This window comes from Pterocles gutturalis, unplaced genomic scaffold (assembly GCF_000699245.1).
Source record: "Pterocles gutturalis isolate BGI_N339 unplaced genomic scaffold, ASM69924v1 scaffold14073, whole genome shotgun sequence".
Classification (NCBI taxonomy): domain Eukaryota; kingdom Metazoa; phylum Chordata; class Aves; order Pterocliformes; family Pteroclidae; genus Pterocles; species Pterocles gutturalis.
The window spans coordinates 82,833-110,705 of record NW_010120691.1 but is presented as its reverse complement, the minus strand read 5'-3'; the positions used below and the strand labels follow the sequence as shown (position 1 = coordinate 110,705).

At 39.5% G+C, this 27,873-nt stretch overlaps 1 protein-coding gene across 1 annotated transcript in view; it reads left to right on the top strand.

The window, feature by feature from the left end:
- ARHGAP28 (Rho GTPase activating protein 28) overlaps positions 1-27,873 on the top strand; it is a 70,523-nt gene that overhangs the window by 39,351 nt on the left and 3,299 nt on the right. Inside the window, exons 2-12 of the mRNA XM_010076995.1 lie at positions 860-1,059; positions 5,662-5,879; positions 11,535-11,622; positions 13,575-13,732; positions 17,386-17,551; positions 17,663-17,754; positions 19,079-19,156; positions 22,315-22,477; positions 23,710-23,792; positions 25,449-25,646; positions 26,365-26,508. Of these exons, the coding sequence (XP_010075297.1) occupies positions 860-1,059; positions 5,662-5,879; positions 11,535-11,622; positions 13,575-13,732; positions 17,386-17,551; positions 17,663-17,754; positions 19,079-19,156; positions 22,315-22,477; positions 23,710-23,792; positions 25,449-25,646; positions 26,365-26,508 (1,588 nt within the window). The remainder of the gene's footprint in view (positions 1-859; positions 1,060-5,661; positions 5,880-11,534; positions 11,623-13,574; positions 13,733-17,385; positions 17,552-17,662; positions 17,755-19,078; positions 19,157-22,314; positions 22,478-23,709; positions 23,793-25,448; positions 25,647-26,364; positions 26,509-27,873) is intronic.

Here is a 27,873-nt window from a genome sequence, read left to right as displayed (position 1 = left end):
GCATTTTCCCAGCCATAATAATGTGAAAGAGCAAAGGCAGAGAAGACTTTTACGGTGGGCTTTCTATAAGATTTTGAATGAACTTGTATAACTGTCTTCAGTTGCAAGAATTTACAGTGGGAAAAGGAAAGAACACAGGAGTAAGGAACAAACTTTTTTCTTATGATTCCATCATTGTACTGAATTGTAACTTGAAATTTTATCTTTAGTGAGTCATAACTTTTTTGAGCCTGCGATCAAAACTGTTTGGCATAAAACATATTATTTATTTTAAAAGACAAATATTGTTAAGATTTCATTTATTGTAATTTAATTTAAGAAAAATTGATTATTATTAAGAGATTTTCAAGTAAAAGGTAATTATTATTCTGAATTAAAATATTTCAAGTTTTTAATACTTTTCTGGATCCAAGATAAGTTTGTAAAATATTTCAATGTTCCCAAGTCTGATTATTTTTCCCCAAAAAAGTTTTCACTGAAGCATTTCAGCCTGTAAGCAAAACAGGACAGGATAGAAAGAGAAATTGAGGCACAAAGAAGTTAAGATACTTTTCCAGTGTCTCATTTACGTGGGTATCAGTGTTAGAAACAGAAATTGCAACTCTCTAGTACCCCTCTAGGGTGTAAAACACTAAAGAACATTAAAAAGATAAATTATTAGACACAAAATAAATTTCCAGCCATAACTGTTATGAGTAGCAGAGGTCATTAAGATCACCAGAACTGTGCACTTTGCCTCCAGCACCTTGTTCCCTGCTTCTTGGTGCAGTCACAGGTGAAGCCCTAGTTGTGGGCTTTGTCTGAATGGTACAGGTTAGCCTGATAGAGTATTTTTATTTTCATTGCTATCTCTTTTTAGAAAGTCTCTGCCTCGTTGTCGAAGAATTAACAGGATGCTTTCCAATGAGTCAGCACCTCCTGCATTCAGTCGCTCCAACTCACAAGCCTCCATGGACAGCACCTCCATGGAGGACTTCTGGTGCGAAGTGGAGAGCATCAAGGAGAGCAGTGAAGATGGGTCTGAAGAAGCAACACTCTTGGAGTTCAAACCTGCTGATGGTGAGCACATGAACACCACTTCTTCCTCACCCCTTGGCTTTGCCTTATCTCTTTAGTGATGCCCTGATCTCCCTTCTAGTGTCAGCAAGTACAAGCCAAAGTACTAGGCTACGTCTATGATCATTCTAGCTCCACTTCTGAACATCACAGTCAATGTACGAGATGTTATTGGAAAGAACAGTCCAGTCTGGTTTATGCACTGGGGGCTGGTAATTGACTTCTAAATTAAGGTTTTTTGCATTGATTTTGTTAGTGCTTCGGAAGGACAGATATGGTATAATTCAGAAGAGAGAGGCACTAAATGAAAACTTAATCTCTGGCATTAAATAAACTGAATTAAACATATAAAAAGACAAAAAAAATTAGCATTCTGGAATTTTCAATTTTATGGCTTTTGGTAGGATATAATACAGAAGTTATTAAAGTCTTGAAGCAGTTTTTAGTTAGATATCGTTTGGTGATATGAGAAATATGATAACTGCCTGTTTCTCTGAGATATTGCCCAATTTAGATATAACTCAAGGAGGGATTAGGGATAAGTCTGAGTATATGGATGCCTGTATCATTCAGCATCCCGTTGTCAAAATTCATTCATCACTTATACAAATTATGCTGAAGGTATTGCTGCCTCCTTCTGTTACCTTAATGTTTTCCCCTCTCCTTTTTTGTAATGTATTTGGGAAAACATGTAGTAGTCTGCCCTAGCTTCTTACAGTCAGCTTTGTGTTAGATGATTTGATAACATTTGGAACAGCAGTTCTCATTTTTTTTCCAGTTATGACCCCACTTACAAATGCATTATATTGTGCAACACAAAATACCAGGTGTTACTGTAGGATGGAACTTAATTTCTTTTGAGGTCACGAACCACTGATAACTGCTGCAACCCTTTTGCGAATCATGGCTACTAGTCTGGTAACTACTGATCTAGAGGTAGATTTTGAAACAATGATGTGTTCTTTCTATACAATTATTAACACAAGTGACGGTGTATTTTTCTTACCTTGATGCAACAGGATGTCATTAATTCTGCTACCAGGAAAAAGGGTGAAAAGGGGAAAATGGTGCTACTTTATTAAGCAACCCAATGTGCAACCAGTCATGATAAGTATCCCACACAGAGATATCTAGCTCCAACCATGTACCATTTCTGTGAGGAACACCACCCACTCACTAGTTCCAGGCAGAGCTCTCCTGGAAGCAAAAGGAAAATATCTCCATTCACCGGAAGTCTCAGTCTGCTATGAGGGTTATGATCTGGCAGCTTAAATCCAAACTGCACTTCTTCATGCTGGCCTGTGGTCTCAAATAAAAATAGATCAAAGTTTCACATTGAAACTTTATGGTTATTGTTATGGGAAGGCAGAAAATAAATCTGCCTCAATCAGTTTGACCTTATTGGGAAAATTCCTGTCTGATCATGCTCTCTAGCTTGGAGACCCCAGAAAGAGACTGTGAACCTCTAGGATCTCCTTCATGCAGTTGCCAGCATGAACTAGGTGTTCCTGACTTGTCTGCATGGTCAGGGGAATGTCACATATCTGTGAGATACTAAGTTTGGCAAGTTAGTAGACAGGAGCCCATCTTTCATGTTCTCAGAAGCTTTTCCATCAGTTTCATCACTGCTGAGCTAAATCTTCACAACAGTGCATACTTTGCTGCAGTTCCATGTTACCCTTTGTCTGATTACACCTTATTACATTGCATTGATTTTTAGTCCTCTGTCCTTAATTAAAAATGAGACTGCAAGGTAAAATGCAATACATCTCCACACTTCATTTACCTCCATACTGTTGTTTTAAACACATATATGTTGCATACACCCACACACAACCAGGCAGTGCTTGCCCTAGTTCTTAATTTCAGGAATACATTCAGTCTGGGATTATATATCTTGGAAATAATAGTTCTATATAAGATCCTAATAGGATAATACTCCTTGCCAAGGATCAAAACACTGAAAATCAATGTGGAAGTCCTCAGGGCAAAATAAAAACCAAACATTTGACACTCTTTTGAGATGTCTTTGACAGGAAGAGATGCAGAATCCTTAAGAAGGAAGCCAAAGGGTGATAGTAGCCAAGTACCACTGATGTTGAAACCACAATAGTGTTTTTTGCCGGGCCACATGTGCAAGGGGAAGACATCAGCACACTTACTCCATTGACATTAGTAACTAAGGTCAAGAAAGAACAGAAGATCACAGCAAGTGATACAAGGGATGAAAATGTAGGGGAAGAGGAAGCCATGGGTTATTTAAGGTGGCAGTCATATGCAGAACTGGTTTAACACAGTGTTACAAGGCTGCAGTGCTTTTATTTGAGTTATTTGAGGTTATATCTGAAATTAAAAAGAGGTATACCTCTTTCCTAGCAATCTCTATGAGAAAAAGAGAATTACCAACCAGAGGGAACCCTCTCAATTATCTGTTTGTCTTCTGGTGGAGCAGAATCAAACACAGCATCAAGACTCTGCTGTATAAGTAGCTACCACTATAAAAATGTTTTGTAAAACAACATGTTTTTCTTTTAGCCCTTATTTAAACCTATGTGTCATAAAATTTTGAGGGTTTTTTAATGCAGAAATTCCTTCTCTTTAATAGTTTTACTGCTCTGGTTGTTGTTGTTATTTCTTAGTCTATTGTTTGTGAGTGGTTGGAACAGGAAAAAAGGCAAAAGCCAGAGAAAACAAGTCACAGGGGTGGTTGGTAAGCAGGCACAAATTCACATCTGCTTTACTATTTTTCATAGCATCATGAAAGTCAAGTTTGTTTAAAAACTAAATAAGAGTGTGTCAGGACAAAAAGCCAAAATGAATATAATTAAGAAACTGGAACACAAATGGATGTAACTAGAACAGTGGCACACAGAAATGAAAAGACACCTTGTTAGAAAGAAGAGTAAGGATGGTAGAAGAAACCTTGGTTCAAGGAGGGAAAGGAACAGCCTATCATCCTATCTGTCGATGCAGAAAGGATCGGAGCAGAGACAAGCTGTTTCCTGGGATGCAGGGCTGGCCGCATCCCATCTGACACAGAGCAGGGATTTTAGAAGCAGATTCTTTTTGTAGAGCTTTGTAAAGAGACAAGGTAGTTAACAATGAAGTCAGTGAAGGCACATGTGTAAGATGCTTTCACTTGTTACTACGGTCCAGCCCTGTAATTTTCTTTTTTCTGTATCTAACTACCAAAGTGCAGCAAACTAGTATCTATCAATCTGCCTGCATTCTTGTGTCGAGAAGAGGCAGTAAAGGGAAAGTGGAAATACCGTCATTAAGACCAGTGCTGGGACAAGAACAATCAGTGCATTGACTAGTTGTTTTATAGAACATGCTGCAAATTAATCCATTTCCTGTTTGACGTGTTTATTTGTCATACCTTTTCTTCAGTCAAAACCCAAATGCAATTATTGTCTTGTCTCAGACAGCGTACTGCTCGGCTAGGATTGTTCACAGAACTAAAATGAAGGCACTCAAAATCTCCTATGTGAAGTGAGATTTTAATAGGTGATGACTGTTTACTTTAAAAAGCAGACAAATAGAAAGGCAATGACAGTGAAATTTAAAATTACTGAATTATTTAGAAAAGGTAGATTGAGAGCTTCTCCCTGTCCTACAGTGACAGGGGTTATTCATTTAATGTAACAGGTATCAGGCTGAAACTTTGTACTGGGTTTGCATGGCAAGATTTTGGTAGGGACCGGGCTGCAGGGGTGGCTCTCTGAGAAAGTACCAGAAGCTTTCCCCATGTCCAACAAAGCCAGGAAAGAAAATACTATTTCACACAGTGCATAATCTCACTGTGGAACCAGCTGTGGTGTTGAACCAGTTGTGGTGTTGAACCGGTTGAGAAGCAAGTATTGAACAGGATTCAAGAAGATACTAGTCACTAATCAAGATATCAAGAAGTGCTGGGGTGTAGAGTGCTAGCCAGTCTTTAATTATTAGAAATCAGGATGATACCTAGCACGCAAGGATAGCTATTTCTGCATCTTCCACCCTTACTTGACCTCTTTGATACCTACCCCTGCATGACCCTTGCTCTTTAGCGAGCAGCTCTGGCTCTTAATCATCTTGGAGTAGGTGGACATCACGCATCTTCACTAGGTGTCTGATTACCAGCTGACTCTGGCATCTCAAATCCCATCCTTAGTGTGCAAATACATTTTTTTCTATTGTATATACCAATTCAGTATTTTTGCTTATTTTAATTGGAATAAAAATTTAATTTCCACTTGCCAAATGGCTTTATCTGGAATAACATGCTATAAATGGTAACCAAGGGGATTTATGCTCTGGTTGTTAACACTGTTGCTGTGTCAGGCTAGGCACTCCACTGCCTTCTTCACACGAGTGTGTTGATGCACAGGTTAAAAATACCTCTTCTGTTCTTCTCCTAAGCCTGTCCTGTGCAGACACTGCCAAACTGAAAGTTGACAGTATGTTGACAAAACTAAATTAACTTACACTTGTGGCCTAACAAAGATTGGAGGTGAAGTCTTCTCGAGGTAAAGGCTGAGGCAGTGGTCCACCGTGCCATGTCCCCTCCTTCAGCCCCCTCTCCCTCCTGTGCCAGGCCTGGTAACACGCTCTCTTCCTCCACAGAAGGGGAGCTGGAGGCAGAATGGCTGCAAGATGTAGGTTTGTCTACATTGATCTCGGGAGCTGAAGAGGAGGACGGCCAGGCCCTGCTGTCCACACTGACCCGAACTCAAGCTGCCGCCGTGCAGAAGAGGTACAACACCTACACTCAGACCCTGAGGAAGAAGAACAAGCACACAGTCCGGGATGTGCGAGACATCTTTGGCACCAATGACTCTTCTGTAAGTAGCTAATGAACCCTATCAAATGCTTTTGAGCTTAATTTTTACGCATTTTGCATGTAGCTCATCAAAGCTTCCACCAGACAGGAGTCCTTTTCTGCTGACAATGTACAGACAGCCAGTAGCAGTTCCTAACGCTCAGTCCAGACTTTTAATGCTGTATATACTACATTTTGAGAGGAAAGGAAGAAAATAAATAAAATAGAAGGTGCACAGTTTTGCCACTACCCTGTAACATAATGTTGTATCTGTTGCCAGCCTTCCTGCTGCAATCTCCTGTCAAGACTAACATTTACTCCCTTATTTTTTGGAAATTGGTGAGTTACTCTTGGCAGCTATTCAATTTTTTGCTGGCTTCTGGGGACACTTGCTATTTACTCAGCAGTTGCAGTGGTGCCGTAAAACTCGTACAACTTATCTAATGAAGCAACTGGGGTTCAGGTATGCATAAGCAATTAAACCACCTGCCGGCATGATTGCAAGTGGTACACTGGCAGTTACATTTCACTTATGTAGCAAATGAAAATCTATTAACTGTTCATTTGTTTCATGGCTTCAGAAATGAGCACTGCTTCTGGTGGTTTCATCCACTTTTCCCTGAGGATAGTTCTAAGTGCACCAATTCCTGTTTTTTTGGTGAATGCAGTCAGCGGTGTGAGTTTAGTCCAATGCTCAAAGCAATGTGCATGACTTCACATATGTCGCTTATGTTTTCTTAAATGGTAGCTGCCAATAAGCTCACAAGCTCACCTTTGAAATTAATATTAAAGGTATTGCCATTACAAAACTCCAAGAAACTATTCTTCATTATGAAATTGTTTTGTCCTTTTCTATTTTTCTACCTTCTCCTCAAGGCTTGGCATCTTTGATGAATTTAAAACAAAAATCTGGGAAACAAAATTGTAGCTGCATAATTATATTAAAATTACAAGACATAATGTTTGGGGAGTTAACTTATTTATCTCCAATTTAAGTATCTGGGCTGTTTTGAACTTCTTGCACATATCCCACAAATATATACAGAAGCATCCAGTGGTTTCCTGTGGGCAGACTTTCTTGCATGAGAAATCATCGGGCATGTTTGCATGAACATTAAAAAGCTGACGATACTTCTTATTAGATTAGCACACTTCTCCCGTTTCAAGTATCTGTAAACATTAATGTGTTTAAATTTTTAAAAATTATAATAAAGCTTATGTTTCCTAATAAATTTCAGTCAGCCAACTAAACGTTGTACCCATTCTCTTGGCTGGGCACTTTATTGATCTGGTTTTGACCTGCTTATTTTTCACCTTTGTTTCTCACTTGCTAAAGGAATCAGGTGCTTCAGAGCCACTGCCCTTCAAATCACTGTTTTCTCCTCTGAAATGCAGCTCACTTACTAGTTCTGCATTGTGAAAGTCCAAAAGATAAGACTGAAAAAGTAATTAAGACTTCTAATTCTTCCCACAAAAATATGTAGTTCTGCAGGGTGCTTACCTAAACGTTAAGCACAGATACACAGATGCAGCTGCAGGGCACGTCATCATGTCCCTCCGACAGACTGCAAAACAGATTATATTTCTAAAAGCCTGCAAGGTTTCCAACACCCTTTAGGCATTCCCATTGACCATAAGTCTTATCTCTGCTGCTTATTATGGGATTTAAAAAGTCCATCGTAATTATCTGCTCTCAGGGACGGACACATCACAGAGGGGTCTTGTGCCCCAAGCTGAGGGTTTCCTGAGCAGCCCTTTGTAACAGGGTGTCAGCTGCAGCAGCCTCTCGTGCTCTGCTGCCTCTTTGGGCATGGCACTACAGCTGTTGGTGAATCTTTGTGATGAATCAGTTTGGGAAAGTAATCTGGAATAAAAACCACCCAGCCAAAAAAAGAAGAGCAGCATGGAACAGGGAGAGGCAAAATTTTACAGCACAGCTGCCGAAGAGAGGCTGGAAAAAAGGCTGCTTGAAATGACCTGCAGGAGTTTTGCTCTGACATCCTGCTTTGTAGTTGGGAAGGGAAGAAGTAAACATGTTGCAAATAGCAAAACACCTCTAATTGCTGCACATAGCTCTGTAATCCTCCCCATTAGGAGGATTTGCATCCTTTTCCCAATAACCTAAGCATTGCAGGAGCCTAAAGGGATGGGGCACAGGATGGATTACTCTCTTCTGTAGCTAATGTCAAGAGCAGAGGTGTTAGCTCGCTAGGGTCACCTGAGATGAGATTTAGGGGACCGCTGAAGAGGCACAAGTAGTTGCCATGGGGCGGTTGGGGGTGAAGACAGGGAGATCTGCCCTAGTTTCTTTGTTCTGAAAAAAAATAATAAAAAAAAACCAACCACACCAAACAAAACCTGCCTGATAGATGTTTTGTTATTACTGCCTGGTGGCTAGACTGTGTGAGTCAATACAGAGCAAAGGGTGATTTTTCCTCATCTTGCCTTGAGGCCTGTCCCCTCAGGGCAGGAGTGTTCCCTCAACAGCCCAAGTGGACTGAAATTAAAGGATATTAAGCTATGTTTCTTTGGTTTTGTTTGGTGTTGGGGTTGTTTGGTTTTTTTATTTTGTTTTAGTTTTTTTTTTCCTGTTGCCTGCCCTGGAAGGTTGCTATGATCCATGGAGGCAAAATGCATCACCTGTGGTATCTCACCCCTCGGAGAGTGATGTCTCGGTGGAGCAGCCTGTCCCAGCTGAGGTGCCTCTGCCCTGCTTCAGACAGGCTTACACACAGCAGGCTCAACTCACAGCCACACTACAGAGTTTTAAATTGGATGGTTTATTAATCACAGTGGCCTGATTTTCCTTATTGCTGGAACCCCACTGCTTCCATCAGAAGCTATCAGCTCTGCTGATGCTCAAAGCCTAGAAAAATCAACAGCAGAATACAAGTGGGGAGGGAACATCAATTTTGTTATTGGAGGGTGGAAATGCTCATTAACAGCCCAACCCTGTATGTTGTGATCAGCTAAAACTCTTCAAGAGTTTTAGAAGCATTTTACTTGAGCAATGCATGAGAAAATCATGTCCTAATTAAAGAACAATCACTAACTAACACAGAGCTATTTGCATGAAAAGGCATTTGTGATGACAGTGCCCAAAAATACGAATATATCCAAAGCATGGCCAACTTGTATCTTGACCAGAGATATAAGGCTATCCTCCTTTGCCTTTATTTCCCTTAGCTGCAGGGCTGACAACAGAATTTGGTTGTTTTGGTGCTCCAGTGATCTGGTTTTACATTTGCTACAATGAGGGTAGCTCCTAAAGAACTATCTACCTCATCTCTGTCTTTTTCTTGGTCTTCTGGTTTCCTCTTCCCATTGGAAATTCCTGTGTACACTGTGCCAGTAAACACTGGGCTTGTTTTTAGTATCAGATAATGAGAACTGTCTATTGAATCACTTTTGGTCAGAAATTGGGATATGAGAAGTCTTGCCTTCACTGGACCCTCAGCCAAATCAAAAAAGCAATCCCAGTTTAGTTAAGGACACAATTTGAGTCTTGGTCTTTCACATTCATTAAGACATGAGATTCCAAAGTTTTTTAATCTTCTTTTTTACTAAGGAAACAATCTGTATCTTTAAAATATATGCATTAAAAAGGTTTTATTCCCAGTCTTTCCTTCCTTTGTATCATATTGTCCTGAGATTTAAAAAAAAAAAGGGGGGAGGGGGGGTGAGGAGGGGAGGTTTGTCCTGTTTGGAAGACATTTTCACCAAAAAAAAGACATAGATTTAGCTTTTTTATGCACTATTCCTGTGGAGGCTGGGAAATGAGACCAAAAGTATGATGGTTTTAGCTACCCCTGATATTTTACATGATTCACAATATTGAATTGCCACAAGCTAGAGCTGCCTGCAAACTGTTGCAAAAGCACTGCTGGGTGCGAAGCAGAGTTGTGCTGTCAGCTTTGCTCCTCCAGCCCCTCCATGCTGAGCCAAACCTGGTTACTGCAGCTGCTTCACTATTGATTTCACCTGCGTAACAAAGCTGGAAGGAATTTTTTTTCTTAATAAACTTGATTCAGTGTAAATCTATTCTGAATACTGTTCACAAGGTCAGACATTTTGGGTAGTGAAAGGAGATGAGCCAGTTGCTAATGTTTACCATTAATTTCTCCGTCTGGATCTTAAGCAGCAGAACAACTACTTTTATGTTTGATTTTCCCAAATTGCTGAGGCAAGTGTAACCATCCTCTCCACTTCCACACTCACACCTGAAATTTCTGTAGCTTTTTTATGTCCTAAAGTCTTTTGTGTAAATTTTATGGGATTTTATCGTAAAAGCATCCTGGAGTTCTCCTTTTAAAAAATCAATGGTCCTTACAGTCTTCTGGAAAAGAAAGTCCATGTGACTTAAATCCTGTTTGCTATCAAGTTTGCGGGACATTGAATGGACTCTCTCAGGAGAGATTTTGTTCATGTTACATTTGACTTTGTTACTCAAATAGCTCAGAGGATAAGACTGAATAAAACAACCGCAACATTATTTCAGGCTTCCAATTGGAGGAGCTGCGTGTCTTTTAAATATCTGAATGCTGCTCCTGTGCATCAGCTACAAATGGGGAAGACAAAATTTCTACCCTGAGACATTGCTGCTTGTTGATAAACAGCTGATTTAGCAATTTAAAGAGCAATTTAAAGATCAATTTAAAGAGTGGCTGTTCTGGCTCATCTGGGTCCTCTGCTGCAAGTTCAAGCTGGGGCTGCTCCATAAGGCTTAGGGGGGGTGAGGTGGCAGGTTTGAGAAAGGGATCGCTCCAAGGGATCCCACCAGGATGCAAAGGATAGCTGAAAAGTACAATGCTGGTTTCCTGCATTGTAGTTACTTTCACTGAGTACCCTTCAGAGTACTTTTTAAATTCCTGACCTGTTTGTTTTGTTTTGTTTTACCCAAGAATGAACAGATGAGCTGCTACTGCTCCATGTACACACAAACGCTTGGATTTGTCTTTATGATAAGTCCCAAAATTGCTGAGAACAAGGGAAAAACTCTGCTGCCAAGAGGTGACAATGCTTGAAAGTCATCCCTTGGGCTTCAGAGCCCCTTCTCTGCTGTGCCACACATGCTTTCACCATTTTCACACAGGAAAGAATGATTTCTGGAGCAGAAAGAAATTAAGCTGCCTATAGAAAAGGTCTTTTTTCCCCAAAAACTGTTTTTGCAGTTCACTGATAAAGTGTTAGTATATAACCTATGGGAGGACATCCATCCATTAATAATTTGCTAGTGCCCAAATCCTGAAAGGTGGTGAACAGCCTGATTTCTGACAGGTCCTTGGGAGTAGCGGGTGTTCGACACATGTCAGAGAGTCCTCAAAAAGATTTGTGGCCAAAAGCAGGATGGATTCCAATTTGACAAGGACCTTTCACTTAGTACCATTACGGACAGCAATTTACTTAGGTAATTTTAGTCATTATATAGGACAGGACTCATTAGCTACAGCGAGCTGCAATATTACTGACCTCAACATGATCCAATTCTCTGCAGCCTGGGGAAGATTAATTGTCAGACTTGGCTATGAGAAATGTGCTCTGGCAAATCACAATAGGTTGTTTAGAGTTGGCAAAAGAGTATAAGCTGAGAATGATGCACTGTTGCTTGAACTGTAGCAGTTTCTGTCCACAGACATTTACCTTCACTGCGGTCTGATCATTTTTCCTTGCCTGTCAGCCCACATTTGAGACAGTTCCAGTGTCACCAGTTCCTTCTAATGGTATCCAGCTTCCTGGGCAGAAGCCAGTTTGGAAATCAGTTAGCTGTGAGTATGCCAATGTGTAACCAGTGTTCACTTACTCCTAGAAAAATGATAGACAGAAAGATCCTTTTGTGGTTCTGAGATTAGTCCCCTCTTTCATGTTGGGGCCATGCTGCATATATTTCCTTAAAATCATTGTCAGCTTATTGTCATGCAGGAACCAAAGTTTCCCATTCGAGACTGGTGTTGTACAGACACGGACTGCTGCACTTGAGGCATCAGTGTCTCAAACGTACTGATCATTGCAAGGCTGGGAATGTGAAAATAACCTCTAAAAATATGGTGCAGAATTTGTCCAAAACATGTCAGCAGTGTATTTTCTTGTTGCAAATCATGACAAGAAAGATGCATGTTTCCTTCACATTTTTAATCCAGTACTGCAGAAACTTATAATTTTTCTGGTTCTACCCTGTTATTATCTACTAATGGTGTTATTTTGGATATCCCTTAAACACTTTGCCCTGACAGTGACTGGCAGTGCTAATGAAAATGATAGCTCTGCTCCACTCAGTGTCAGGATAACTGCCAGCAGCCTTCCATGGGAATGTCCATCTTTTATTTTGAAAGCTCTTCCCATCACCATTGTTCAGGGCTTAACTAAAGGGATATCAATACCCGAGTTTCAAAACTAGTCTCTTAGATGTTTACCTCTGGATATAGTACCCCAGACATTTTCCTTGGTTGCAAAAACTGTTAATTCCTCTGCTCTGCTGGTACCTCTGCTCTGCAAGCAGTTGTACTAGAACAGATGGGAAACCAAATTGCCAGGGGACACTGTGGATGGTCTATGGTCCCAGATCCAAGGATGGAAAGAGAGATGGAAAACATCTTAAAACAACTTGGCCATTAGGTAACATCTAAGGCCACAGTGCAGAAGCCACTTAATAACACACTTAGCTTTTTCATCTCAGACTTGCAAAACAAAGGCTGTCAAACCAAAAGGTGTTGCAAAAAATGCTTAAGTCCCTGGATTTGTAAATTCAATGATTCAAAAATCATAGGGCATGTACATGTTTATAAAACATGTAATGCTTTTTAATTCACTTTCTGATTTCCATGGCTTTTGAATGCACTTGGGTCATGTTAGTGAACTCTTCTCTGCGGTCCTGGGGGCTGAAATTTTACCTCACTTCCAATTAAGGTTATGATTCTGTTCCAATTGCAAGAGTCTGGGAGCTGGACCTTAATCAAAAATGTAAAATTGTCCTGAGATGTGAGAAATCAGTCATGAAAGTTGGCAACACTGGAAGTCATGCATGTTATCACACTTTGGACTCCATGACAACAGGGTATTTCTGCACTTGATTGTACTGATTTCAAAAATTTTTCTTTGGCATCCACTAATTTCACCAAGTGACTAAATTTTAGAGTAGAACAATAAGTAATTTCACAATATCTACCAGAAATTCCAGTAGATATAGTGTTTTTCAAACAGGAAGATTGTACATTGAGTCCTGTTTTGGTGCTACGCACCTAAACTACCAACTGTGAAAAATATATTTATGTGAGCATTTAAAATATATGCACAATATCTTATGATTGTAAATAAGTTAACAGTGACCTGAGAAACCGTGTCAACAGCATTTTTTTGTCAGGAACTTTTATTTTTAATTGTTCATTAGACAAGTGCCAACACAGTTTGCTGGCCCGGGTAGAAAAGGATGGAGTACAAAAAGTTGATAATTCCTGATAAACAGGAAGTTCCAGCTTTACTATCTTTCTCATGAAAAGCAACAAGTTAAATATTCCAAAATGAAAATAGGGATTTTATTTTTAAGGGGTTATTTCCTCCAGACAAAACAGGAACATGCTGTGGTTTACACTGAAATTCCTCTTTGAAGCACTTCCTTTATTACTTTCTCAAGATTTTTGTCATCTTGGTTCAATTTTTTAATGTCTCTGTACTAAATGCAAGCGTACATTCAGCATTCATATATAGTTTCTCTTATTTTCAGCTAATAGCTGTCTAGACTGCGGACTAGATAAAGGCAGCCCATCTGTAACAGAAGAGCTCTCCTACGAAGTCTCTTTCTCAGAATCCATTACAGTCTTTCCAAAAGCCCAAGAATGGCCGAAAAACCAGAGGTTCAAAAAGGAAGACTCTTCTTTGCCTGTAAGTTTGTTCTCAACATATTTCCTCAATTGTTTTCCTTAACTCAGTAATTTCCTGCTTTATATCGCCAGCACATTGGAGTCTGTTAAGATACGTTAGCTGTCCTTTGCTATGTGTGCTTTATAAAGACTGCCTGCTGTGCCTGCCTACTGCTTGTGACTGATTCCCAGCAAGGCACCGAAGCTAAACTGGATATTCAAGCCTTGTTTTTCACTTGTACCCATCACAGATGAATATCTGTAAATCAATCCGCAAATATTGCATCATCCACACATTTTTTCGCATAGAAATAAAGAGCAGTTACTGGTACTAAAGCTAGCAATCATTTTCATTACTGGTCTGCTTTCCTGCTTTATTCCCTTACAGATTATCTGCCTTTGTTAACACATAGATTTAAAATTGCTTCACAGATGGAGGGTGGAAAGCAAGCCTTAGTCCTGCAGCAGTACTGATTGTCTTCAATCATTATTCAGTGCAATTACGCTACAGGAGACACTACATGACTGGTTATAGGAAAGTTTATCATATCATCCAACCAGACATACACTGAGCAGTTGTGTCATCATCTGGAATTATTTCTTGAAGTCAAGGAAGACAGTTTGCTATTTCCATCAGCCCTCACATCTTCCATTACTGAAAACTGGAGGTTTGTGCTTCACATACCACCTTTTTAGTGAAATATATGAAATAGATGTAACTTGAACTAGATTAACTCTTTCCAACACAAATTATTTAGAAGCGTTTCCTGAATATTATGATGTCCTGAGGTCCTGAACCAATCTGAAATTGTCGCTATCCATGCAGACATTGCATTCTCTGAGAATTTTCCATTTGTCAATCTCAGGCACCACCACAGAAGAAGAACCTGAGATGCAGAAGTAAGCTTCCCTGTTGGAAGAAGGGATAAGACATCAAGTAAATTACAACTGGTGTGAAAACCCTGTGCTTTAGTGTGTCCGGGTTTTCTTGTGCTGGGGATGACTTGGTGTCCTGTGGAGAGTAAGGATGCCTCTGCATTCATCGTGATTTTGGCAAACCAAAGGTTCATCCTTGTTCCTTGTAATAACAAACCTAGGACACCAGCCTTCACTACAACACACACACACATATACACATACACAAATTGTTCTCTGCAACAGCTCAGACAATTTCCAGTTGATAGAGCAGGGAAACTGGTGACAAACAGGGCAGAGAAGATGACACATTGAGTATCATAGACTTGCAGATGTATAATTTGTTAATATTGCAAAAAGGTCAGTATTGTGCTGGAGATGAACTATTCTGCATGTAGGACATCATTCTGTGTGCTCAGAAGCGTACACAAGAAATATGCCAGGTCATCACAGACAGTGACTTTCTGAATGAAGTCAACAATCATAGCTGTTGACATTGTCATTTCTCTTACTTCATATGCTGCCACTTATGGTATTTGTTTTTTCCCATAATGGCTCAGACTGTAATGGGCCCCAGCAAAAAATCCTCTTTTCCTCTGTTACACAGAGAAACCAGTCACCTGTACTTCCTCAAGGTGGGCCAATAGGGCCAGGCCAAAGTTTACCCAACATCATACTTTCTCCAGGGAAGGCCTGACACATTAAGAGAACGAACTGCATGGATGGCATATACCGAGCTGCACAGAGAGAGATTTTATATCATAAAATAGCATGTCCCCTGCAGCTTCTAGAAGAGACAACTCAACATCACTATCTGCATAGAGTTACATACAACTTTGCCAATGTGGGTCCATGATCAATGTGACTTAGCTGAAGCTATTACAGAACTAAGAGTCAGTAAGCATTTCAGGCCTGCCTTAGTACACTGTATAGTTCCACACAGAAACAACATGGCACACAGTATCAGACATGATCCTTAGCCAAAATACTAGCAATCTTATTTCAGGATAGCACAGCTTCCTTCAGTGCTGCATATGGGGACTCCACTGTTTGTAAGAAAAATAACTGGAAAATTGTGACACAAGACAGAAGAAAGAGGCTCAGCCCCAAACCTTGTGTTACCGCTGCTTCACGTCATAGTGACACTAGGAGTCAACCAGTCACCATGGAAAATCATTGTAGCTACCCTTTGTAATCGGTTTTGGAGTTTGTCATTTTTTCTTGGCAAACATAGTTGCAAATAGACTTTGTTATTCCCTATGATTTTTTTCTCTTTCCCCTCAGAAAATATGTGTACTGTGTGATTTTTTTTTTTCTTATTTTCAAGATGATTTATTGTGCTTTGACTGCTTTTGGACTTTTTGTATCACTGGAACCAAAATGTATAGATATCCTTTAGTACTTTAAGTGTCTTCAGAAGACTATCCTCCTTATAGATTTTGTTACATTATTAAGTCTCAGCATAAGAGTAACAGTGAAATTGCTGCATTCTGGAGAGGGAAGATTCTAGCCTAAAATGCCCCAGACAGCCTGTAAATTAGTTATTCCATCCCCTGCACTCTTTTTCCCTCTGTTATGATTAATCCCTATTGAAAGACTATGTACAATGTGATTTAGGAAGTCCTAACCTACACAATCTAGATGTCCTTTGTGCTCTCTTTCTTTTGAAATCTGGTGTAAGTTTAATTCTATTTTGTTTGCTTTTTTCTTAATCTGTTTGCCTGGCTTCCTCTAAAGATGGGTTAAACCTATTGAGTCTAAATTTATTTGAAAAAGGGAGGACTGGTGTGAAATCTCCAGAAGCAAAATATTGTTAAAGTCTGGGTTTCCACTGAGTTCCCTAAAGGGAGGAGATGATTTGTAATGTTATTAATTTATGCCTCTGACTAACAATTACTTGTTTAAATTACAATTAAATTTTTAAAAAACCCAATGATGCACAGTTCTTTGGAAAGCATGTGGTTTTTTACTAAACTTTGTTATTATATCTAACAATTATGTCAAAAAACTGACAGGTATTTGTTCTTTCTGACAAATGCAACATTCCTGGCTCTGATCTGTGACACTGAAGTTCTAAAAAAATATGTAGATGTCTTCACATGCCCCCAAATTTCAATATTTAGTTCAAGTCAACTTGAAAAAATTATTTCTTAGGTGCTGAGAGAGATATTTCTAAGCCTGAAAGCTTCTTGAGCAATAAAAAGTACCAGTAAATTGGCAGGTTGGCATCAGGATTAAGTGATTTTGCTCCTGGGCTTTTCCTCGGATCTTTAGTTTGAACTCTCCTATAAGACCTCATAAATTAATAGTGATATACAAAGCAGGCATGGATTCATTACACACACACAGAATTGACATACAGCCACATCCATGATGAAATGTGTCAGTCTTCAGAGATGCTTTGGGGGAGGCAGAAGCAGAGCAAAATGTTATGTCCAGCTGAAACTAGGCAAAAGTTTTAAGTAGCTCGTGGCTCATTTGGTCCAGCTGGAGTACAGGCACTGAGGTTAATACCTCTGCTGCAGCACTGCTTACCAGTCAAACTGCAAGGGAACATGATGAGCAAGATCAATTTTAAGTTTCAAATGGATGCAAGTTATGTCAACATACCAGGCCAATATATAGGTTGTAGTTCAGCTCTTTCGTGTTATCTGTCTACCCTAGTATGACTTCTTATCACATATGAGGATCTCTTTCAAAACAAAAATTCACGTCGTGTAATTTTTGTGCAAATAAAGATGCAACTCATCTGTACTGCAGAAATTCATTGTTCGGAAAAGCCGGTTTGGACTGACAGAGGTTGGAGACCTTTCTCCTGAAGACATGAAGAAGATCCGCTACCTCTCGCTGATTGAGCTAACAGCCTTCTACGACGCATTGGGGGTGGAGCTGAAGAGAAACCGCGCAGAGAGGGTGCGGGGACGAGGTACGTGCTGTGTCATCCCCATGGCGGCCACCTGGGCACTGCTCAGCATTGCAGAGAAGACAAGTACGGGGCTATGTTTCCTTTTTTTCACGTCTTGTTATTGTTTTTAAGAAAATGGTCTGTTTGGAGTCCCTCTCACCGTATTGCTGGAGAATGATCAAAAGAAGGTTCCTGGAATAAAAGTTCCCCTCATCTTCCAAAAAGTGAGTATAACTCAGCCTGCTTGGCCACTAAGGTTCACATTTCCATAATTTCCATTGACACTCAAAGCAGACATCAGATAAAAGATGTAGGCTTTACAGACTTAAAGGTGTCTATAGGTTACCTGTCTGTATGTTGTGGTTTGCAAACCTTGTGATAAGGAGACAAAATTTGCTCCTTTTGTGTATTTTATTCGTGGTGAGGACCTCTTTGCATTTTTCTAATTATATGGTACTGTACAGGAAACTTCGGGAAACAAATGGCTGGCTTTCTGTTTCCCTTTCTCATTAAATTAGAGAGCCATGCAAAATTGTGTTTGCAGAAGTGGCAGAGGTGAGTTGTCTCAGGAGTTTTAATTTCACACGAATTCAAACCATAGGTATTACTTAGATATTATTTCCAGCATGGAAGTGGTATCTTCTCATTGAGGTTTGTACGACAAGGTGTCATTTATACAAGTCCTTTGACAGTACAATGACATCAGCAGTTATCTTGGAGACAGGTACACAGACACAAGCATACATGCAATTACACAGGTTTACGTGGACTTGAACTACAACAACTTTCCCTGTAAAGGCTGACAAAAGGAGAAGTGGTGTGGAGTGTCAGGGGAAAGATTGACATGACTTCAATATTTACATGACTTTGCAATCAGGTCCACAGCTCCCCTATCAATATACCATAGCAAATTAGAAGGATCCAACAGCTATGGCAGGAAGCAGAGCTGGTAGTGAAAATCCAGAACTGTATGAATAAATGCTAGTAATTTTTTTTTCTCTCATTCTAAATTATGTTAAATCAAAACACATTTTTTTTTTATAAAGAATTAGAGTGGAAAGCCTGTTCCTCTATTCACAGAAATTTCAAAATAAACTATCGTGAGATCAGTTTCTAGTCTGAGTTCTCAGTTCCTGGAAATGTATGTTATCTATAGACCTTACCATTGTGCTCCTCAGGGAATGACTTAAACATTTCTCAGAGGTTAATTTTCCCTCAAAACACCACTGTGTTTTATCCAGTGTACCTGCCCTTTTATTAGTATGTTTAACTGTTAATTGTTCTATAGCAGTGCCAAGTCTCAAATCAAGGACAGAGGGGCTTACTGGATTATCAGCTTTCCATGCTCTGCATACTCTGTATTTCAGGGTGAGGAATGTGGAGAAATTAGGAAGTTTTATTTACGTGAGCTGGCTTGTTTTCATTAGCAAATGGTAGAGAAATGTACCTTTTTCAAGTCAGTTTCAATGATACTTAGATTGAAAATAGTTAATAGTATTTTTAAGTGCTTCTGAGCATTTTCCTGGGTTTTGTTGGGTTGTTTTTCAGTTGCTGCTCAAGCTTGAGGAAACAGGTTTAGAAACTGAAGGAATTCTACGAGTGCCTGGATCTGCCTCCAGAGTCAAGGTACATGCTCGTGCCAGTTTTCCGTCTCTTAGACCACAGACTCTATGTAAAATAATACAGCACACACAAATTCACACTGCACATAAATACTGATGTGTGTAGCTCAGCATTTCTATTCCTACCAGTGAAAGGTCAGACTGGTTCCTGGGAACCAGTAAATCATAGAACATGTGGTCTATTGCTTTGCATTTGTTAATGTTCTATATAAGGCACAGACTTGACGGTAAATGCAGTTTTTCTCCAGTAAACATTGAGGGATCCTTTCAGCTTATCTCTGACGTGCAAAATTGCTGTGATCTTATCTCTGTTTTAATTTATTTCAGAAATCCAGAGTTGCTAAACTGAGCATACTTCAGATAAAGATCTTATTTGATGTCATTTTAACCTTCATGTCATTTTATTTCTCATTTATCTTCTGTGATCTTACAATTTCATGTTCCAAGTGAGAGAAATTTGGCCTGTGTTCACAGTTTGGCAGCCTCAAGTAATGCATTTTCACAGGCTATTTGCAGGCTATGAACACAGGACAGTTGGTACCAAATAACCTGACATTGTGGTGGAGTAATGCTTGCAATTGTTCCTCCAGACTAAGTTAATTTCAGGAGCTGGGAGCCTTTGGCAGAGGCAAATTAGGAAAACAAGTTTTTTCTGGTCTTAGTAGTGTCTGCCTCTTTCCTGATTTCTGTTTTTTCTAGGGTTTTTTTGATCTGGTTTAAGCAACTTCTTACAGTGCATCCCGCTCCTACTTTGTCATCCTCAGGAAAGCCAGTCTTGCTTTCTGAGGCAGGAAGTCTCAGCACTGTGGCAGCCACACAAATGTTGGGGATTGCTAAACGTGGATGGGCTGAGGATCATAAAAAATGAATACAAGAAAAAGCAGCATTACATGAAGTGCACCGAAGATAGGCAGCAGCATGCCAGCTTCCTTCGACTGTGGATGGATAAAAGAACTCAGCACCTTGCAAAGTGCCACAACTTAAAGAAGGGAGCTCCTAATTTGGCCTGTACTTTTCAGCTTCCTCATTTTTTCATACAAATACTTAAAGTATTATTTCACACACTCTAATTTTTTTTCTGGCTTCTCCAGGGAGATTACACAGCAGGGCTGTGCTCTAACCAATTAAATTACTTTCGTATTCTTTGCATATACTGTACTGTGTCTTGTTCACTTCTTATTCACAACCTATATCCAGGGAGCTGCTATGATATATGACTTTACATGTAGCTTTCCTATACTGGGTGGTACATTAAACTGCCCATATGAAAGTTTTAAATCATTTGAGTTTTGGCTTTATTTAAGTCTATCCAACAAGCCAACCATCAAGAGAGAGACTTTTTCAAAGCAGATCCAGATTTCATCCTTCAAAGCCTTCATACATTATTATGACATTAGGATTTGAGGGCATTCCAATTTTATTTCAGTCTTGTTTTGAGAAAGAGGAGGCATATGGAAATGATTAAAGGTTGTTCTTCTATAAAACAAAGAATAGAAGAAATAAATACAAGTTTTCCTCTGTCTGTAATCTGGTTTGTAAGAAAAGCTCCAGTGAACCAAAAATGCATTAAAGTCTACTGTAGGATCAGTAATGTTTTAAAAAAAATTGCAAAAATGTTTTTTTAAAGTACTTAGGTCCATATATGTATGTATATGGGGGAGTGTGTGTAGAAATATAGACATATGTGCTTGCCTGTGTAAAATGTATGTTTCAGAAGTCTTGCTTCCTATTTCTATGGCTTTTTCCCAGTTCTCAGCAGAAAAATGTGGAGTAGTTTTTCTCTCCCCTTGTGATTTTGATGAGGTGAGAATTTCTGTTCCACATTTCCCAGTCAGTTACCAGGAGAGAATTTAATACAGGTGTTTGTATGGATTATGTGCAAAGGATGTGAACACAGAGGAAGCCAAAAGAGCCCAGATTACAACCAGTAAAATGTGCTAGTAAAAATGAGATTGTAGCATTATATACCAAATCCTGAATGACTTTCTATTTCCTTTTGTACCAACCATTCCGCTTCATTATGTGTGACCATGTTTGATATGTAGTTTCCTTCCATTCATGTGAGGCACTGTAAACAGAACTCATTTTTTAAAGCTTTTCTGTCTGAATGGACTAAACTTTTTTGTGTAATATTAAAGTACGTTAGACAAAAACATGATCTGAAACCTAAATATTAGCTACAGATTTATTTTGTCATAAATGGTCTCACAAAAAGGAGCAACAAGCTTCCTATGGATAAGGCAATGTTTGTCCAGTAATAATTGTGAAAGCTGCATTATTTATGGATATCCTTATATTACAATAGCCTCAATCTTATTAACTAAATGAATTTTTGAGGAGCTTGCATTTTCCAAACAGTGATCTGGGTTTGAAGCCAAATTCTGTCCCTACTAGGAACCTTGCTGAATGTTTCCCATTCACACACGTATGTGAAACATTGATCAGTTGCCCTCCAAAACTACATAGATCTCTCTGATAGAGCAAGATGCTGACATTGGAGAACAAGAGGGTTAAATGGGCACCGAAAATGGTATAATCAATTCTGTCTTAGGTATCTCTTGGGATTTTTGCGGTGGGTTTTTTTGGCATCTCTTAAGTTGAAGTCATCTGACAGGAATGGTTTAATACCTTTGTTTTTCTATGAAGTGATCAAATCTAATTATAGCTGTCCTAAAGACCTGACATTAAAGCCACTTGCTTAAGGCCCATGGACTCAAAGACCAGCAGATTGTCTAGCAAGTTTACTGGCAGTGAGGAAGAAATGCCACTCCTTTGTGATTTAAGGGTCAAAACCTCTCGGGAGTGTTTTAAACAAAAGAGAACAGCTGTGCTAAAAATCCTGTTTAACTGCATTTTCTGCTTCTAGTTCTAAGACATTGCACAAAATTGTCTTACTTTAAAATGGTTCAGATGGGTCACTGGCAGAAATATAGCTAATGCAAACCAAATTTAGCCTGGGATGCAAAATATCCCCAGGATCTTGGTCTGTTAACCTACTCTGAACTCTGCACAGCTGTACCTAACCCTGCTACTGGTTTAGAACCACTTTAATTTGACTATGGTGCAAACCTGCCTGTTGTTTGTAATGGGATTTCTGAAGTGATCTCAAACTGCCAGGTCAGAAGCAACGATTAAAGGTCAGATGTTCCTTTTATCTTTCAGAATCTCCATCAAGAACTTGAGGCAAAATTTTATGAAGACACTTTTGACTGGGACCAAGTACGAAATAATGATGCAGCAGGACTGCTGAAAATGTTTATAAGAGAACTCCCAAGTCCCCTCTTCACAGTAGAATATCTGCCTGCTTTCATCACACTAGTGGAAAGTAGGTGGAAAAGGAGATAGTATGGACTGATTTCGATAAAATGTAACAGTAGACATTACATTTTTTCTCTCTCTGAAGTAGAGAGAAAAAAGGCCCAGTGCACTGCCTAAACTCTTAAATTTTCTGCAAACTTTCCTTTTCAAATGGAAAAAAGTCTCTGCATTTAGCTAATAGCCTAGACTCATTGTGTGAATGACACAACTGTTTTATATCAGATTTGAAACCTGTGAGGAAATGATGTCTGAGCAATGACTTTCATACATAGACTCTGATTTGCACAAATTATAGATTTCACAAATGAAAATTTCTGCAAGGTAAACTCAAGTCACTGCCCTTTACTTGATATTCTATTGGATCTATTTGATTTCTTTTACAGTTTATGTTGAGGTCAGAATATTAATACAAAGATAAGTGTGATCACAGAAGGCTTCAGGCAGTCAGCTTTTGTTTTCACTGTACATACACCCTCTCATTCTCAGTACATTTAGTTCATTTCTCTTCCAGGAAGAACTCAGCAGTACCTTGCCATACCTACTGACTTCATTGTAAACTCACTTGAGCTAGGACAGAGTGAAACTACCAGGATGGTGATTTATTAGGCAAATTGGTACAGAAACCTTAGGACCTTTACGAAAGGTTGCAGCTAAGTTTTCAGTGTCTCCATGAGGTAGTTTAAAGGGCACTAGAAGGTGACCTCCTGTAACCTTCACATACCCAAGTATGCTCCTTGTGAGACTCAGACTGCATGCAGTTAGAATCACTTATCAGTTTGGAAGAGAAGACTGAACAGGAGGTGTCTGCGCAGAATAAAGTAACTTCCTTCCCTACAACAGATACACTGTCCACAGCTCGCACTCGTCTTTTCCTCCAAACCTTTCTCATCCTGAGTGAAAGCTAATGACAGCGTTATTCTTCCCGTCTTCTCCACCATAGCTTCTTTAGTGAGCATTGCACACTATCACTATATACCAGTTGCTGAAGACATGATGCTATTTTGTAACTGACAATGGGCTCTACTTTTTCTAGAGTGCTAGATTGGGGACAAATACTTTTTAAGTTATTAGCAATCAATCTCCACTCCAATGGCACAAGCATTCAGCAAATTACTCAATAACATTAGTGCAAAAATTTTCTGAAAACAAATATCTGTTTCAGATTGAAAGGGGGAAAATACCACCAAGTTCTCCTCTTCAGGGCTTCATTTAAAAAATATTAATTATTCTTATTTTTAGAAATCTCCAAAATCAAGTTACAGCTACAAGCTTTGCATCTGTTGATCATGCTGCTGCCTGAAGCCAACAGAGACACAGCCAAGGTAGGTTCTTCATTTGCTATTACCTACCATCTGTGGTACTTTTGACTTTTCAATGAGGGACCCATTTTTCTTCTAACAGTCAGTGATCAGACGCTGCACTATGAAAATATTAATCTGTGTTTTTTATCATTTCCTTGAAAAGATGTTCCAATTCCCTGGGTGTCATTTCTTTCACAAGCAATTAAGAAATAGTTGCTGGAGGTATCCAGCTGCCGGCATCACTAAATGTCTCCCAGGCATCATATATACTGGAGCATCTGTTTCAAAGAGGCATGTTCCTTGTATAGTTTGGAAAAACAAGGTCCAGTTTCTAGGTTTTCTGTATAACTGGAATTCTCCAGGATGAAGTTAACAAGAAGTTGCTCCCCACGAGCTCGCCTAGTGTACTCCCAGTGCTGATGGGCTTCCAGGGCACTGGACCAGACTGGAGGAGGTAGCCTGAAGTAAAAACCCCTGAAACGTACATCTATAGCACGGATGTCAGGACCTCGCCTCATCTGGGTTGCCTCACGAACCCATGCCCACACCCATGTACTGCTTGCTCATGCCCCAGACATTCTGTCAGGTCCCCCACCTCTGAAAGTCTCCCACTGGTCAGTTTAGATATAGCTTTATGAGTCCAGGTGCCTTCTTTACCTGTATTTATTTATACAATAACAAGGGACAAGAATAACAACCCTCTTTAAAGCATTTGGAGGTCTACTAGTGCTCTGTGAAGAACAGGAGTTATTTCTTCTACCAAAGTCCGTATCAATATAGAGCTCTATATGTAAAACACATGCTAGAGGAGTAGTCTTTAATTATTACTAGGCTTTTATACAAAAATAGAAGTGATGACAAAACTGAATGCTTCTCTACTTGCTATCTATAATGAGATTTTAGAAATTTCTCCAACACAGTTTCTGTTTTGTAATTCCTGGGTTTGTAAAAATGTTCTAACTGCAGTGTTGGGGTACAAAGACGGTGGTTTTAATGGCATGGTGTTCCAAAATGACTCATTGGCAGACCCCAACTCTAACCACAGCTGCAATCCATCTTGTTCAGTCACTGAAGCAAAATTCAGAATAAACTGCCCAACAGGGAAATGAGTTTCCTTTGATGGCGCCATGCATGTGCAGAAGTGACGTCAATGAACAACCACTGAGCTCTTCTTGCTTTCATTATCCCAGAATAAAAGTATGGGGATTGCTGGCAGAAATTCCTCAGATTATATCACACGTGGGACTGTTGCACATTGGAAAAGAGGCTGATCACCCTGGTGACTGCGATACAAAAAGCCTTGGCCAGATACCTCAAAATGGACACCTTGAAATCTATGAAGAAATTAACTGCTCCATTGCAACACCTGTATCTCTTTCTTCTACTGTAGGATTCAGAGCCTTAGTGCAGGCACTATACTTATAGATTTGGGATGATGCACTAAGTGATAATTCATTAATCTGTATTTTGATAACATTAACCATTCCTCTGATTGACACAGGTGGTTGTGCCAACAAATATTAGAGTAATCCAAATTACAATGCAAAAAACCCTAAATTTCACCTCCAAGTGCAAATATAGCAGATTTTGAGACAGACATGTTGTGCATTTGAAATTGCTGCATTTAAGAAGTAAACTTTTTTGTGAGACTCAGCATAACAAGTGTTGTTCTTCCAGGCCTTTCTTCAGTTCCTGAAGAAGGTGGTTGCTAATGAAAGGAAAAATAAAATGAATTTGTGGAATGTTTCTATGATTGTTGCACCAAACCTCTTCATCTACAAAGGGAAACGTGCAAACCAACAAGAAATGCAAGCAGCTGCCACCACGGCGCACATTGTGCGGCTTTTAATTCGGTACCAGGACATCCTGTGGACAGTGAGTAATGCTGGTTCCCTCTTCATGGCTCCAATACACAGAAGTATTTGGCTATATGCAGCAGCTCTATAGATCGGAGTAAATTGACCTTCCTAGAAGAATGAGTTAGCTATTCTTTGGAAGCTGGCTGGAGTCTTCTATATCTGGAATGAGACAGGGTGACAGATAACCTCTGGATGGAGGTTTACCTCATCTGAGACATCCCTTTCAGCATGAATTGCCCTCTTGAGATACCTATCCCACACCATTGTTTATACAGGAGAATGCATAGGAGAATTATTTAATCTAGATGCCCAGGTGAGATATTTAAGCTTGAATTAGATTAAATGACTGTTTCAAATCTAGCCCATAATAATATGGGCCAAAAGTGTGCATTACTTGCTGGACTTCCAAAGGTTGGCATGAAGATGCCAATGGTTTCAGCTCGTTTCCTTGTAACAGAGGGAAGGTGTAATGGGGATTACAAAGACTATCTCCTAGTAAAGTTCTTATAACTGCAAACATCACTAAAAAGTTTCAAATGGTGTGAAAGATAATCTACAGTTTCACCAAAGGAAAAACTATGGGTTGTCAGAGGGACCTACTAATTGCATGTATCTTCTGGGAATAAATAGAGCTTCTGCTGCCTAAAATTTGGTGCCTTTCTAAAGCCCCAGCACCAATTTTATGGGGAAAAAAGATTATTGTATATTCTCAGCTCTGGTTTCCTCTCTTTTAGGTCCCATCCTTCCTGATTTCCCAAGTGAGAAAAATGAATGAGGCAGCAATGAACAACAGCAAGAGGCAGCTGATGTTTGACAGAGGAGTGAGAAAACTTCTGAGGAGAAAGACCATGGAACGGGAGAGACCTGAAAGACCAGAGGTCTGATAAAAACATAGCATTTTCAAGGGCAGCTTTAACCAGCCTCTCTCCTTTCTTTTCTCATAAAAGAGAAAAAGGGGCAGGGAGGAAATTTTGCCATACAAAATAAGTTAATTTGGGAGGTATCTTGAAAGATGTGCTTCCTAATCCAACATCCTGATAAGACAAAGCATTGGGGGTTGAGTGAGAAAAGGTGAGGAAAGCAGAATGATTTCTAGCAGCCCAAGCTATAAGCTGTTACAAACACATGCTGGTTTTGTAACTGTTCTATAAGAGAATGGTTATATATGGACTGTCCTTGATAGCAATGATCTGTATATAGTCAGCAAATGCACGGATCTGTAGCTGAGTAGTAGGACGGTTCATACAAGGATTTATTGTACTTACCTATTCTCTGGTCCAGGACACTTGACATTGTCCTTGCAAGCTTTAGTTCTACAGCTTTGCACTAACTTCCTAAGCAGGAGAAAATCTAGTTTGCCTAACATAGACACCAAAACTGAGTCTAAATTTTAAGCACCTAATGAAGTAGTTTGTGTTGTTCCCCACACAGTCAGAGGAGAGAGGTGAATACTTCTGAGGATTTTCAGAGCTCCAGGTGTAGTTCAGACTTAGGAAAGTCTGATACAAAAGTCTTCCTTTGGAGGTCTTAAAGCCACCAACTTTGCTCCAGTGCCTAGGAGTGGAGAGTTTAGGAACTTGAGGTATGCTACTTCAATAGACACCTTAAATTAACTTACATATTAGGCATAACATATAATCTGGGCAACAAAGCATGTTGTGTACATGTGCACAACATATATTGTCCCTATAGAAGCTTATATGTCTTATTTCCATGGAGCAACTACCTTTAATAACCTGGAGAGAGTCTTTAGACTCTTCCATGGAGGTTTAAAAGAATGGAAATTGGTGAAGAGTTTGGAGACTGGACACATTTGTGCTGCAGATGGAGGCAGAGATGTTTGTTTAAAATGGCAGCGTAGACTACTGTGTTGCAAAACTGTGTTCACCCTGGAACAAATACAGTGAGAGCTTCTGAGGAGAGTCAATTACTGCAGTCATTGCACATTCGGGAAGGCAAGTTCATTGATCGTAGTAATTGGCTTTGCATCTAATAAAAACAAGACTAGCCATGGCAGGTAGTTGAAATATGAAGGGTAAACTGGAGACAAACTCTGTTTGGATAACTGAGTTGAATTTTGAGAGCACTTAACACAATCCCTGGGTCTCAGATGTTCTAAATTACACAGGGACAGAGACTGGAGAGACTATTGTGCTCTGCTCAGCATGGTATTAACTGGATTAGAACTGGAATGCAAATCTTGCTAATTGATTTATCCACCATTAATCATGGAAGAGTGCATA